The 16,793-nt window shown below is 43.9% G+C and overlaps 1 protein-coding gene across 4 annotated transcripts in view; it reads left to right on the top strand.

Annotated features, from left to right (window-relative positions):
• Positions 1 to 16,793, top strand: part of RABGAP1L (RAB GTPase activating protein 1 like) — a 1,234,468-nt gene that overhangs the window by 260,031 nt on the left and 957,644 nt on the right. For all 4 annotated transcript variants that reach the window (XM_069231590.1, XM_069231591.1, XM_069231592.1 and 1 more), the window contains one exon: positions 2,549 to 2,717. In XM_069231590.1, the coding sequence (XP_069087691.1) occupies positions 2,549 to 2,717 (169 nt within the window). The remainder of the gene's footprint in view (positions 1 to 2,548; positions 2,718 to 16,793) is intronic.

Below are 16,793 nucleotides of genomic sequence, written 5' to 3'. Positions count from 1 at the left end.
ACTTTACTCTACACCACTGCACTCTTTGCTACTCTACGCCACTACACTCTACACCAACCCAGTCTAGGCCACACCATTTTACTCTGCAGAACTCCATTTTACGCCACTGTACTCTACGCCACTCTGCAACACTGCACTTCATGTCACTGCACTCTGTGCCAAAACACTTTGTGCCTATATACTCTATGCCAATGCACTTTACTCTGTAACACTCAACTCTATGCCCCTGCAGTCTACGCCAGTCCACTGTACACCCACTCTATTCTGTACCACTGCACTCTACACCATGCTACATCATTACCCTCTGTCACTCTAAGCAACTGCACACTACCCTGCACCGCCTTACTCTGCTCCACTCTGTGCCACTGCACTCTGTGCCACTCTACTCTTAATCACTACACTCTATGCTAATGCACTCTACACAGCTGCACTCTGTCACTGCACTCTATGCCAGTGCACTCTACGCCACTCTACTCCATGCCACTCTGTGCCATTGCTCTCTACGCCACTCTTCTCCACTCACACCACTGCACTCTGACACCCTACTCTGCTACACTGCACTCTACGTTACTGAACTCTATGCCACTCAACTCTGCACTATTGATTCTATGCTACTGCACTCTGCAGCACTATACTGTGCTCAGCACCACTCTGTACTCTTTGCCACTGAACTCCACTTTGCACTCCACACCACTGCACTCTATGCCACTCAACTTTAGTCTGTGCCACTGCCCTCGGCATCACTCAGCTCTATGCCACTCCCCTCTGCACTACTCTACACCACTGCTCTCTGTGCCACTCCAGTCTTTGCCACTCTACTCTGCGCCATTCTGTTCTACGCCACTCCACTCTGTGCCACTCCACTCTGCACTGTTGCACTCAACTATGCACTCCTCTAATCTATGCCACTGGATTCTACCGCACTGCATTGTATGCCACTGCACTTTACGCCACTGTACCCTGAAACACTCTTGTGCACTCTGTGGCAATCTATTCTACACAGATCCACTTTTTTCCTACTTGAGTTATGCAAATCTGCGCAACTCAAAACTATGCCACTCCAGTAGATGACACACACTGCCACTCCACAACACTCCACTCCACTCTTTGCGTTCCACTCTACGACACTCCACGCGGCTCTCCTCTACACCACTAACTTTTAGCTGTGCTGAACAGACGCCATGTTGGTGTACAACATGGCTAAGACACATTGGCAAAGCCAATAGCTTTGCATAGGTGAGACCTATTAACTTTGCCAATGCTTGTTCTTAGGAAAGGTATACCTTGTGTACAAAAGTCATGCAAGACACCATCAGGACTCTGATTAGAAAAGAAAAATATCTTGAGACCATGGCACTCAGTTTGCTTGACACATTTTCTGTTCTGTACAGTCTTTTGCAAATGAAAAAGTGTCAAATTTCATAACCGGCTTGGGAAAAAATACTGCACAAATTGGGAATTAAACAAGTATATGTCTGTTTACAGAAAATTCCACCTGGCCCTAAATGGAAGCAACATAATTTAGAAAAGTGCCCTGCATAGTTTCTGATGTAGCACTGCTTTTGAAATATTAATACATTTTTTTGGTCGGATATACTTCTAAAAGTGATTTAAGATGTTTAACAGGATTAAGATTTCCCTAAATGGCTAATTTGTCAAAAAGAGGAAGCCCAACCCTAACAAAAAAGCAGCTAACCTTGTCTCTTCAGTGTTATATTTTATCTGCTGGCTGTACTTTCATTTTTTTTTACTGTTTTAGAATAGCTAATGTCCTTAAAGGTTTGTGATGATATGTCTCGCCAGACTAAAGGATCTTTTTTCAGGCTCTGCTCTTAATATCCTGTTTATGCTTTGGTGTAGCTCTAACTGTGTTGTTCCCTTCCTTGGGGAAGTATGCCAAGACGCAGGATGTGGTTAGTGCTCCAATCTTTCAAAAGTGGGTATCAGAATCAAAACGTTAGAGACCGTAATTCTGTTTTCCTGCAGTGAACCGCTACCATCTTTGAAAGCAACTGATGGGACGTATCCTGTAAAAAAACAAAACAAATGATGGCCCTGGGAAGCCAAGCATATAGTGGTTAGAGGTGGAGGTTGGGTGGTGGTTGAAACCCTTTTTGTAAAGGAGTAACGTTCCCTTTAAAAATAGCCTACTGCCCCCTACAATTCAGTTACTCATTTTTCATGTGTGGGTATTGTACTTAAGAGAGATTCTCCACCAGTCTTGTGATTACACCGTTAGTAAGGTCTGAAGTCTAGCAAGGATGAGGGAACGAAGGGGCAGCAGCGGATCGCAGGACACATGTTACTTGGGTGCTTAATACTTTGAGTAGGAGGGTGTATGTCCTTATTTGTTGCTCGTTTTAAAAACTCTAAGCTCTTTCCCGTGGATGCAGTGTCTCATGTCCGTCTATTTGTGGGCAGTAATTTAAGATTCCAAACTTTTCTTGTGGAAGCTGTGTTCCATGACTGACGTCTGGGGATGCTCTCCTTTACTCGTGTTCTTATGAATTTGAAAACGAATGATTGGTGTTTAATATCTGTTTTTCAGATCATGTCTAATGGGGATGAACAGTTAGAAAAAGCAATGGAGGAGATCCTGAACGACAACGAGAAGGGTCTGAACACAAGTGAGACGTCAGATGTGTCTGTGGGAGATCTTCCCGTCAGTCACGCCAGGAATCACCCTCTGCATCTGGTGCTGGACCCTTCTGGTGCAGGTATAATGTACAAGAAATATGGGAGATACCACCTCTGCGTAAAGTGCAAGGGGTTGTTGGTGCTCTTTCACCATATTGTGAATGTGCTGATTCTAGGTCAGGTTAGCATTTTTGCTTGATGGGTCATTGCCAGTTAATCACTTTCATACTATAAAACTGGCCTGCAATACAATGCAGTCGTGCAATGTGGCTGGAAAATTGCGACAGAATTTCTCTGTGTGGAAAAGTAGGTCGGATGCTCCTTAGAATACTTTGATGAAGCACCTTTAATTTTTATCCTGTCGAGATCGAAATAGACAGCATTGACAAAGAGTTTGATGCAAGTTGATTCACTTTGTGTTATCCATAGCTGTCCTAGAATGAAATCCTCACAATGAAGATAACATTTTGACCTTTAACAATATAGAAACTGGGAGTAAATTCCATTTGCTAGACAGAATCCATTAGCAGAGTGTAACTGTAACCTTGAAGAACATTAAATTAAGTTTGCATTGTAGGTGGGGAACTGGGAATGCATGCACAAGAAAATATTGCATGGAAGATACTTTATATGAAAGAACACTATTTCCCCTGTATCTTTAAGAAAGTGTCTGTGTGCTGACGTCTTCACTTTCTAAACAAATAACCCATACATATCAAGTTTTTTTTACCATGACAGCGATAAAAAAAAATGATCCTGTGTAGTGTTCAGGGAATTGCATTGTTTCTTTTTGACAGACTAAGGCATCAAGACAGCAAGCTCTGCATAAACAAAAAGCCATATGCTAGCAATTAAATAGTCTCATGTCAGCAGAGACATTCTGCAGGACATTCTGCTCTTAACCTTTCTCTCATGCTTGTCCTGGAATGACATTTGCACAGTTGTATATGGAATTAGGGGGATAGAATCAGATATTTATTTCATGTAATATATGTAATTTCCCCCCAAATTACACTCATTATGTGGAATACCGGTATCTTTGCTGGTATCGTGAGTGATTTTTAGGTTGCAGCCTACCAGACAGCACAGCTGTCTGGCTTGCTAAAGACACCTTTGGGACTTTCAGGAAGTTGACCTAGGAATGCATTCGGTTCCGCCCGTTGATTACCATTGGCTTTGTGGTTTGTAACTCACATTTTCATAGCCACTCTGCATTCAGCCAGCAGGAGTAAGATTGCAGTGAATTTCCACACTCCAGCAGAGACATCCTTTACACAGCCCAGGAGGATGCGAGAGCCAGTCACCTTGGCCACTGCTCAGAACACCAGTGTCCAAAAGGCCACTATAATAGGACACTGCATTTTAAATGGATAACGTTGCCTTGTAATCCTATCTTGTGTAGGGTAATTACACAATTACATAATTTGATGCAGAATCTTAATGTGCATTAATCACAAACCGTAATTGGGGGATAACATGCCTATTTTGAATGCAGCTGAAACGCCACTGTTGCGAAGGGGGGTGGGGGTGGTCAAGTCAGCAATGGAGATGGACACATAGATGCAAGCTCCTGTGCTCTAGGCCCTGCAGGCAACAGAATCCTAATAGCCCCATGACCCTTTGGGCTCCCTAAGTGATTCAGAAGACACTTGTGACCCTAAAAGTACTCTTGCACAGGAGGCAGCCTCCCCAAGAGGGAATCTGAAAGCTAGGGGTGAGGTTGAGGTTCACTGCAGAGCCCAATGATCGTGGTGCAAGGCAGCTGTGTGTGCTGAGCCGGACGGCCGAGTCCAAGACAGTGGAGCCTGACCCTGGGGAGTTGCAATGATCGCCTGAATCCAGGATGGCGTAGAGGGGCTATCACGGTCATTGGTTGGTGGAGTAAAGTGGCCTGAGGCCTTTGATAAAAATGAGGCGAGGCAGCCCCGCTTGAAGTGAAAGAACGCCCACCAGAGTAACGATACTGCCTGAGGTGCAAACCACTCAGAGCCGGCAGTGAGAAGAAAGTTGTAGTGATGTGATTCCGTTCTCTGTTCTCGAATGCCTGTGCCGAGATGCCTCGCGACCGGGTGAGTGACACGTTGGCATTCGAGAATGGTGAACGGGAAGAGAAAACGGTTTACGAGACGGACGGCCATAGGTGCGCGTCTCCTTCATGAATTGAACTTATTTTGATAAACTATGGTGTAAGCTCAACTCGCCTGTGTCGGAAGCGATTCTATACAGAATTGGCGACGAGCTGGAGCAGGAGCCCTCACCTATTCAGATGCTGGCACGACACAGGATCTATGCTGACGACCCCGTTAACAGACTGATGTCCACTGTCACTTCCGACGGTGAGTTTGATGTTACTTTCGTCAGGAGAAACTCCGTTCATTTTTGGATTGCACGATATCGTGTGGAAGCCGATTTCCCAAGAGCTGACCACACGTCACCACAACGTCATCTGTGTGCCGCCATTTTGAATTGGGCAATCCGACGTCATCTGCGTGCCTCCATCTTGAGTTAAGGCAACCCAACGTCATCTGCGTGACGCCATTTTTAATTGGGCAATCCGATGAATTTAAACTACACGCACTGTGTAATGTGCTACGCGCTGTGAGGAGAAACTCCGATAATACTTAGAAATAATAAAAAAAAAAAAAAAATAAGGAAAACTTTTATATTTTACAGGAAATATAATAATAATATATATATATATATATATATATATATATATATATATATATATATATATTCAAAATAAAGAGATACACGTCTGTGCAGCAACAGTATGGCTTCAAACAACCCTTGGAATTTAACGCCACCTCAAACTTTTATATCTGCCTCTGGTACACCTACATTGAAATGGGAAGAGTGGAGCGAATATTTTAAAAATTATATTTCGGCCATTGATGATGAAGAGGATCTGTCTGTGGTAAAGAAATACAAAATCCTTCTACATTGCTTAGGACCTGGGGGACTGAAATTTTTCAAAAATATTAATAAAAAACCTAGACAAGATGGTCAAGGCGATGTGTACATCAATGCACTTGAAGCCTTGGATAAAGACTACAGACCTAAAGTATAGCTGTCGATCGTTACAAGTTTTTTCATCGGAAACAAGGGAAAGATGAACCTGTGGAGGATTATGTTTCCGCTTTAAAGAAAATAGCAATCAACTGCAGATTTGGTGTATTACATGACGAACTTATTCGTGATCAAATTGTTATGCAAACGTCTAATCCGGATATCCAAGATAATTTATGGGCTAAAGGAGGAGGCTCATTGCAAGAAGTTATTGACATTGTAAAAAGAGCGGAATTGACTAGGAGGTGTGCTAAAGAAGTCTTAAAAGATAATAAGAGTGATGAGACTATAATAGCAAGAGTGAAAGGAAAACATTTTACCAAAGATCTAAAAAAAGAAGTGGATAGGGAAAAAGGAATTCGAGCAAAAGAATTTAAATCGGATGACAAAAGGAAATTTTACAGATGCAGCAGTTATGATCATTTGGCAAACGACAGAGTATGTCCAGCCAAGAAACAAAAATGTTCGAGGTGTGGTGTTATTGGACACTTCCAAAGGGTGTGTCAGAGGAAAACTGGGAGTAGTAGTAAAGTGTTGGAGCTGGATGACACTAATTCTTCTGATGAAGATGATTTAAACGTGTGTTTTATGTGTAGATGCAATGGATGAAAATTCTATTTTGAGCTTGGGGCAGGAAAATATGAAGAGGAAGAAAAAACCAAGTTGCGAGATCACCTTGGGCAGTGTGACCATATGTATAGTGGTGGACTTGGAGTCTCCGTATACTATTGTGAATCGGAATGTGTGGGAAGAAAAATTCAAACATATGGTGGGGGGAGGAGTTAAGCTTACCAGATAAAACAATCAAAACATTTACTGGCGAAGTCATTGAGCTGTTATGGTTCAAGGAATTGAAATTCAAATACAAAGATAGAGAGACAATGGGAAAATTGTACGTTGCTGTAATGGGTCCATCTGTATTAGGCTGGATTGATCAGGGTAAATTACACATAGTTATTAGATCCCAACAACCCTGAACCTGTACTAACAGTGCAAACAGAATTGGAAATTGGTAAGTTAGTTTTACAAAAGTTCCCTAACGTATTTTCGGGAAAAATCAGAAAATTGAAGGGGTTTATGCACCTTATTCAATTTTTTTTAAAAACGCAGTGCCCCAAGTACATAAAGTAAGAAACATCCCCATTCCTTTAAAAGAAAATGTTAAATTACAATTGGACAAAGTACAAGATGAGAAAATCATAGAGCCTATTGAGTCTTCAGAGTGGGTGGCTCCATTGGTCGTGGTGAAAAAAACCAATGGAAAGTTACGATTATGCATTGACTTAAGGGACCTCAACAAGAACATTTTAATTGATCAATTCCCCTTACCACACATTAACGAAATGTTGTCACGTACTAAAGGCATCCAAATTGTAGAGATCTAACAGCTTTTACTACACCATTTGGTTGCTATAAGTTCAGACGGGTACCGCTTGCTCTGGCTTCAGCTGCAGCCACGTTCCAAAGATTAATGAACTCCATACTAGCAGGTATTGACAACACCATGGTCTTCCAAGACGATATCCTTATAATGGGGAAATCTAGAGAGGATCATGATCGTACCTTATTAAGGGTTCTTAAAGTCTTAGAGGAGAAGGGTTTGACGGCAGAATTTAATAAATGCAAATTTGCATCTGACCATGTCAACTATTTAGGACATGTAGTATCTGCTGAAGGTATAAAACCAAAAGAAGAATTATTGTCAGCAATACGTAAAGCACCCAATCCACAGAAGGACAATGTTCATGCTTTTCTAGGTCTAGCAGAGTTTTATTGCAAATTTGTTAAAAACATTTCTACTAAAAATTACAGTTTAAGACAATTGCTCAAGGGTAGAAACAGATTTGAGTGGCCAGAAATGTGTCAGAATGCGTTTGATGTGTTAAAGGCTGACATTTGCAATGCACCCCCACTGCAGGGTTTCGATCCAAACCTCAAATGTATTGTCACTACAGATGCCAGTTTTAAGGGGATTGGAGCAGTCCTTACTCAAGTGAACATAGAAGGCAAGGAAGATACCATTGCTTTTGCTTCCCGTTCGTTAACTTCAGCTGAAGAGAAGTATTCAGTTATTGAACGCGAAGCACTGGTATATATACGGGCTTTAGAACATTTCAAACAATTTGTGTGGGGAAACACAATCACGTTGAGATATGATCATAAACCGTTAGTAAAGGTTTTAACTACGAAGGGGCTGTATAAAGCCTCTCCGAGGTTGGCTAGAATGTCAGTGCGTTTGTTTGATTACAATTATATTGTACAGTACTTGCCTGATGTGAAGAACAGTATAGCAGATTTCTTAAGTTGCATGCCTTTGCCGCAGAAGGATACGGAAGAAGAGATGACAGAAGATATGTGGGTGACTATGGTAGAGGAAGGTGTGTGCCATGGTATAACACGGAATGAATGGTTAACAAAACAAAATTCAGATGAGACACTAAAGGAATTAAGTAATATTATCATGAAGGGGTGGCCAAAAAAAAAATGGTTAACAGAGATTTGTGGCCTTTTTGGGAAGTGAGGGACAAGTTGTCCATGGAGGAAGGTCTGTTACTCAGGAATGGGAAAGTGATAACCTCTATTACGTTGAGGAAGGAAATTCTTGAAATTTGTCATGAAGGTCATCTAGGCATTGGTAAGACTAAAAATAGAGTAAAGTATTGGTACTGGTGGCCAGGATTAGATAAGGATATAGAAGGAATAGTTAGGGACTGCATGATTTGCAAGAATGCGGATAAGACCCAAGTAACCTTAAGACCGCCCTTACATCCTATATCTTGTCCCAACATGGCGTGGGAGAGTGTAAGCATTGATGTCATGGGACCAATTGGTGAAGGTGACAGACAATGTTTCCTACTTGTGACTGTGGATCACTTTTCTAAGTGGCCGGAAGGGGGCATTGTAAAAAAAAGCTGACACTAGTAGCATCATTAAATTCTTGGATAAAATATTTGTCAGAGAGGGTTTACCAAAATGTATTGTATCTGACAATGGGTCTCAATTTACGTCATTAGCTTTCCAAGAATATATAAGAAGGAATGGAATTAAGCATCACACCACCTCAATTTATCATCCGCCTGGTAATGGTGCTGTTGAAAGATTTAATAGGGTACTCAATGGTATGATTCATTTGTCAAATTGCGACCATTTAATCTGGGAAACAGAATTATGGAGAACCCTCTGGGCAAATAGAATAACCACATGTATTAGTACGAATGCCAGTCCTTTTGAACTCATGAGGGGAAGGATACCCATCTCAAAGGACATTGTGGGTTGGCTCAAGGCTGCTAAGAGGGTGGAATGGTCTCCTGAAGAAGTGAGGATAAATGTTGAAAAAGCTCAAGGTATCTATAAAAAGTACTTTGATGATGATGTTCATAAGAGCAAGGAGTTTAAGTTGTGCGTCAGTGATGTAGTGAGAATAAAAAGCAATAAGTACGTGGGAAAATGTCAAAGTAAATTTTCATCCCCTTTGAGAGTGGAAGCTGTATACAATAACTCCGCAAAACTAAGTGATGGCAAGGTATGGCATGTATCTGAATTATCAATATGTAAAAATACTAGAGTGGACCGGAAAGAAAGGAATAATATTGCGAAAGACCACAGGGGTAAAGTATGGTTGGATGATGATAGTGAAGGGAGAGTACAGGATGACCTCAATAGTCCTAATATTGACAATAGTCCCACAACATGTTCATCTAACAGTTCCCATGGGCTTGTAGATGTCCCTGTTTTTGACGAAAAATGGAGTGGTCCTGGAAGGAGAATTGTGAAACCGAGAAGATTTGAAGACTATTATCTTTAAGAGTAGAAGTTTTGCTAAGCCTAAAAGATGTGAAATTTATTACATTTAAGAAGCAATATTTTAGCTATGATCTGTTGTATTACTTATAGTTATGATATACATGTAAATAGTTTTAGTGTTGTGATCTATTTTATTTTATTATAAAGAGGGAAGATATGTAGTGATGTGATTCCGTTCTCTGTTCTCGAATGCCTGTGCCGAGATGACTCACGACCGGGTGAGTGACACGTTGGCATTCGTGAACGGGGAGAGAAAACGGTTTACGAGATGGACGGCCGTAGCTGCACGTCTCCTTCATGAATTTAACTTATTTTAATAAACTATGGTGTAAGCTCAACTCGCCTGTGTCGGAAACGATTCTCTACAAAAGTCCCTTTGGCTCAGATATGGTTGGAGGCAGGGTTTGTGCCTCTTCAAGGGCTGGCACAAGCAGGAGAGAACAGGCTTGCAGTGACACAGCACCGTAAACTGGCCTTCCAGCTAGGGGGTGGGAGGGTGACCCAGTAGTTTGTCTCAGAATAGTGCCATCCTCTATGTGGAGTAGAAGGATTCTTGGAAATCGCAGCCTGGGTTGACGCTGCGGTACTAGAAAGACACTCGACTCTACTGACTGAATTCCGGAAATTGTTTGACCTAGGATGACATACTTCTAGGATGGGCCTAAGTGCTACCTGGATGAGCCGTGGTTGAACAAACACAACTGCTTCTTACATGTGGAGGTTAGATCCCTGTTTAATTTTGAGGAAATGCAACGGTGGTCTGGCCCCCCACTGGGGGATGATGCAGTCCTCTGAAGGCTCGGCCTTTTTCAGGTGCTGGCTAGTTGCTGCCGGACTCCTGGGCATGGGCAATGGTGGACACTAAACGGAACAAACCTCTGCACAGCAAAGGAGTAACTGGTCAACTGGTAGGTGGCAAAGCCCACAAAGAGTCTGAGGTGGTTCTGGAGACCCACACAGACAATATATTGGCAGCAGTTTGTGAAACTAAGGAGGCATTTTGACACAAAATTAAGATCATAAGAATTTGTCAGGAAAGGTGGCGGAAACTGATGGCATGGTCCTAACCCACGGTCATGGATCACTCCGCCAAACTTCAAAAACTGTTACATGAGGGTTACTTTCTAATGGCTAAATGACATGAAGCGTCGCTGTAAGTGAACAATTGTGGGTCTAATGGAGATTCCGGAGAAGGTGGAAGGACCCAGGACTGAATTATATGTAGAACAGTGGCTGGTGTCGAGTGTGTTTGTGGGGGGGAAGTAGGGTTTTAATCTCTTTATGATAGAACACACACACACAGGGTATCCAGGGCTCCTCCCACTGTACCTCCTCAACTCATTGTGGCATGACTACTCAGCATCTGAGCAGGACAATATCCTCCAAGTGGTGCGGTCTCAAGTGCCTTGGTGAATTGAAGGGGGTCTGGTGAGAATGTTCACAAACTATACCAATGGAGTACAGCGACTGCGTGAAACGTTCCTTGCTGTTTAAAAAAAAAAAAAAAAAACAGTTGCAACATCTCAACTTGAAATATACCTCACTGTTCCTGGTCCAGCTTAGGGCCACAGCTAGGAGGGAGTTCCCTTTTTTCACTACTCCAGCGGCAGTGTGGGATGGGTTGCAGGGAGGTGGGTATTGTTCACCGACTGACCTGGGGTACAGGCTTGCCAGGTTTGGAGAAACAGAAATCGAGATGTTAGTCTTGCCAGTGCGCCAGGACAACTTCCACAAAAGGACCAGGTAGAATCTTAGACAGTGAGAGTTGTGGAGGATGTGCAACAGGGATGCCCATGGTCTTCTAAGAATAAATGGACAGTCCTTGAAAGATTCTCTGAAAAATCCGCCATCACCTCGAGGGGAGGAAGTGGAAGATGCCAATTTACCAGTGACCACTCCAATGAGGGCAGAGGACTTAATATGATGAATACAGTCTGATCTAGGCAGATGGCCAAACCAATGTATGTGGTGGGGGAGGTGTGTGTGAGATAATTAGTCTAAGTGGGTGGCCAGCTCTGGAGACTACGCCTACAGGCACAATCCCTGTCTGTAACATACTCTGACTCTTCTTTACTAAGGTTGGTAATATATAGTGTACTCACAGGTGGGTGACAAACATTGAGCATGCGGGGTAGGTAGTTGTGAACTCACTGCATGAGGTGCTAGAGTGGGGGAGAGGGGTTCATGTTGCTGCAACTGGTTTGTTCAGATACTGCCTAAATGGCATGAGTGGGTTGATGGGAATATTCCAGAAGGTGCCCATATATGGAACAGTTAGGAACACACCGCATGGTGGGAGGGACACATCTCTTCGGCTCCTGTCATGGAATGTAAGCTGCCTGGGTAATAAACTGAAGTGAGGGGTGGTGATGAGGTGCCTAGCGCGTCACTTCCCTGACTTAATACTATTACAGGAAACCCATTTGATAGTCAACAGCTGTGGGTTTTTAGGTAGAGGCAAGTACACAACACTGCAGGCGACAAATACATGGTTAGATTCACAGGGATGCTGGGCGGCAGTGAAGGGCACATGTAACACAGAGGAGTTTGTTGTAGCATCATGGTTCCTCCCTCCATGAGGCAGGGTTGGGTAAAACGGGGGCCTGGATAGCCGACATTCCTGATCTGCTTCTGCGGGGCGATACCAGTCTAATGCTGCAAGGGGAGGTGGATAGAATATATAAAAGGGGGAGGCCCAGAGAGAATACCCAGCTGAAGTACTTCACAGAAGAACTGGGGCTGGTGGATCTATGGTGGGCCAGCCGTCCGCCTGGAGACCTGCCATTGCTCCTACACATCAAACGCATACCAATGCCCCTCAAGACTAGACTATTTTCTGGTGCCAGAGACTCAGTGTGGCATGTATTGGAATATAGACTACTTGCTTGAAAGGTACTTCAGACCACTCTCCCCTGGTTATATGTCTATGGTAGCCAGTTCCCCATTCTAGCCTGGGGTGAAGATTAGACTCATGGGAGCTGACAGACTGGGTCACGCGGACACTTTTCCAGGACGTGACAATCATATTTCAATTAAAGTGAGGACTGGTGACCTCTGGGGGTTGTGCCCTTGGAGGCATATAAAATGGTGGTGACAGGCCAACTAATTTCCTATGTGATAGAAAAAAGAAAGCAAAGGGGGAGCAGAATTTTGGAACTGGAGTCAAAACTACAAACTTGGAAAATAGGGTATGAAGCATCACTGGACCCCATTCTCACCACAAAAATAACATTGCTGTTGGTGGAATGCAGGAGCCTTCAGTACCATGAGGCCACGACTGTCTACAAAGCTAAAAAGAGCAATTGTGTATGAAGAAGGGAGCAAGGCTGGGAAAATGCTTTCCTAGCTAAGAAAGAGGAGAGTCCTAGATTGGTGCATAGAGTGTGTGCAGAAGATGGCACCTTGGTGGATTTCACTAAGGACATTGCTCAAGCCTTTGCACAGTTCCTGGGAAAGGTATATACAGCCCATACAGGTGGTGGAGCAGGGGGAGATCTAAATGACTTCATAAAAGGCATCCCAAAATGCAGGAGGGAGCGGTAGCAAAGGCCCTGAATTAACTCGAGTGAAAAATCTCCAGGCCCAAGTGGTCTACCTTCAAAATATTTTAAATGTGTGAAAATGTGGGTGGTTCAGTCAACTTGGGATATATTGTACAAATCAAGGGCCGAGGGTGTACTCCCACGGGACTTCCAACAAGCGACCATTGTCCTAATCCGTAAACCAGGGAAGCATCTGGAAGACTGCGTCCTATAAGCCAATATCGCTCTAAAATATGTAAATGAAAATATTGACCAAGATCCTGACGAATTGACTGATGCAGGCGTAGACAGCAAGATCACCCCAGATCAATCAGTCTTTATGCCATATAGGGCTATAAGGCACAAACTCTCACAAATATTCAGCTGTCTAGTGTGGAGAGGGGTGATGATGGAACCAACAGTGCTCTAGGCATTGGACACAGAGAAAGTGTTTGATTTCTTAGAATGGCTCAATCTAATGGCACTTTTCCGGCAGATGGGCTTTGGTTCTTCTTTTTCTGGCCTGGAAATGTCTTCTATATTGAAGACTGACTACCTGGCTCTGGGTGAACGGCAATGTCTCTGGGGAGGAGCACCCGACAGTGGTGTCCCTTATCTCCTCTGATTTCTGTGGTGACAAATGAACCACTGGCTAACTGGTTTCACTGTGATGCCCTGATCCTGGGACTGCCTTGGGTTTTTGAATGGGAAGATGTTATTTCGCTGTATGCTTAAGACCTCCTGATATAACTCGTGGACCCTGAAGAACTCCATCTCATGGACTCTCGAGATCTTTAGGGCTTTTGGGTCTTCCTCTTGCATTCATAAGAACTGGACAGTATCCTTCACAAACCCACTCACAGATTGGCAGCCTGATGAGGCATCGATGTGTCTCCTGGCTTGGAAGGAGAGGAGTTTTACACACTCAGCGATCTACTTGACCACGGATCCAAAGTTGTTCCATTACCACAACCTGGGATGAATACTGTCAGGTTTTTAAAGGATATGGGACACAGGCGAAGGCTCCTCCCAAACTCCTCTGCACACTGCAGAATTCACTTTTTGAGGTACCAGACCACTTAACAAACTAGTAGAGGTGGATACATGTTTGTTTCCCTGGAACGGTGGGATGTCAAAAATAGCTTTACCTATCCTGATTAGAAAACCCCAGGAGGAGGGTATTGTCCTCCCAGACCTCTGCATCTACTTTTGGGCAACACAGTTATTAGTAATTAATGAATGGTCATTTGTTGCTCAACGTGATCTGTCTTTGATGGCAGGCAGATGAGCTATAGACTCATGGGGTTATATTCAGCAACTATATGGTAGAGGCCAGCTTGTAAACCTCCCTTTCCTGACGGCTACAGTAATTAGGATACGAAGGAAGGCACGCCACATATTAGAATAGAAATATAAAGTGAGCCTAGAAATACCATTATGAGACAGAGAAGCCCTGGTTGACTTGCGGAAAGTAGAAGACTATTGGAAATGAGACCTTCTAGAAATCTCCAAATTGGGAGATATATGGACACCAAAAGGGATGATGAACTTCCCAGAACTACAGGAGCAATACAAATTGACTGGAAGCCAGTTTCTACAGTACGATGTTGATCCATTTTGTCTCGCTGCCTTGGCCCAGTTCCAGACATAACAGAAGAGAACCTGCTGGAATTTATGGTCTTGGCGTCCCCCTGAAAAGACATGCCGTATACGTACACTTTGCTACTTAATAACATTCAGCCTCCACTAAGTGATGTAAGAGAGAAATGGGAATGAGACCCGGGCAGGTTGATGATGACAACTAGGTACTAGGTTGCAGTCTGCAGATATCTTAGCGAAGCCACAAATTGAGTAGGTTCCAGATGATCTAGTTGAAATTGCTCCATTGAGCTCACTTCACTAGGACCAGGTTATTCACCGTGGGCAAGTCAGCCATTGACAAACGTCTGAACGGGTGTGGTCAAAGGGGCATGCTACTGCACACTGTCTGGGAATGTCTGAAGGTCCGACAGGTTAGGACGGGTATATACGGTAAACTCTTAATGGCTGTAGGTCTGTCAATAATGCTTACCCACCCTGAATGGATACTTAATCCTCCTCTAGTGCTAGCAATGGACAGGCAAGATATAATATGTTGCTGGGAGTGGGCAACTGTACCTACTGTAAGAATGCGAGCTTCCAATATGGGCCGGTGTCAACGGGCTTAAGAACTTTTATACAAAGCGAGGGGTGCCCACATAAATTTGCACAGTTATGTGGAACTTGGGAGGGTATGGCAGATGATTGATACCTGGTTACTTGGTCCAGGGTGCCCACACACAGGGAGGAGATCTGCCTCAGAGGGCGGTAATGTGTATATTGGTAGGCTGAAGTGGGAATGCTGCATGGATATAATGAGGGGGGCTGGAATCCGAGCATGAAGCTGAACCAGTCCGTTGCCGTCTGTGATCTTGTAAAGGACTGTTAGATTTGTAAGCTGCAACACTTGGGTCTGAGACTATGTTTGACTATCTAGTGCCTTTTTATGAGGAAAAATGCTCGATAAAACAGATTTACAAAAAAAAGTAACAATATTTACTGTTCCTTCATTGGCAGAGGAGACAGGGTCACCAATCAACAGGAGAAGGCCTTCAGAACACAGACCGGGGCCCAGCCCTTCATGTCTGTGTATAGTCAGCTGGTTAGCTTCCACGAGGATGGAAAGCTCAGTACTTATCTAGGGCTGCAATGACTGGGGTGCTTCAAGGATGTATGATGCGCTTCTTTGTAGGTGTTCCGTAGCCTAAAGTATAGGAAAGTGTTTAATCAAGGCAGATCATAACAGACTCGAGGGAGAGAAGCCAACCCTCTGTGTAGAGGTCGCTGAGTTTCTTTAAATGCAAGCATTCTAGTTTTTGGTACACCCTGTGACCCACCATCAGGGGAATGGCAGGATTGTGTTCCACCTTTAGGTCATACGAGTAGAGGCACGCTGGTATAGCCTTTTGACGAAGGCAGTACCAGGCCCAAATCGTGCACCCAACAATGTCTGTCTTCCTGTGCGGCGATTGTGGAGAAGTGTGGTGGTTAGTGGACAGGGGGCTATATTGTTTGCCTCTATATCAGTGTGTGGCTGAAACAGTGTGGTTTGGTAGCAGTAGTGTCATACTGGGCCTGTGCACAGCATGTCTGGCGCCCACAGACCACAGTGGGCAAAGGCAGCTTGAGCCCCTCCCTCTACACCCTAAGCTGTTGTCAGGCTAGTCTGATCAGACTGGACCTAAGCCTGTTCAGGAAGTGTTGCTAGTGAGGTAGTGGAATATTATCAGAAACAAGAACTTAGTTACAATAACCGTTTTAGCTACGGCAACCCTGCCTGCGAAGGACAGGGAGAGCCTAGTCCATATGGGCACACGCTTCTCCAGCCACGCAGTAGCCTTCCCATTATTTACTTGCCAAAGGTTAAGTAGCTCTCCTCTAACCCAGACCCCGTTTACAATGGTTAATGGGAAGGTCAATGATTTAGTCCAAGTTAGCGTAATGACAGTCTTACCTCTCAACCGTATGAATTCCTTATTCACCTGGGACGTGTTGATCTCATAATCACAAAAGTATAAAGTGATGTTGTCAGCATATAGCAACACCACCAGTCACCTAGCCTTATAGTTCAACCCCCTCTCAGGGTGGTGTCATCAGAGCCACGCAGCAGGTGAATTATTAGCAATCACAAGGCGGAAGGAAGACGGGGGGCAGCCCTGCTTCCCTCCTCTGCCACTGGCAAAT

This window comes from Pleurodeles waltl, chromosome 4_2 (genome assembly GCF_031143425.1).
Source record: "Pleurodeles waltl isolate 20211129_DDA chromosome 4_2, aPleWal1.hap1.20221129, whole genome shotgun sequence".
Taxonomy (NCBI): domain Eukaryota; kingdom Metazoa; phylum Chordata; class Amphibia; order Caudata; family Salamandridae; genus Pleurodeles; species Pleurodeles waltl.
The sequence above is the reverse complement of the archived record's forward strand: the minus strand, read 5'-3'. Positions and strand labels throughout refer to the sequence as shown.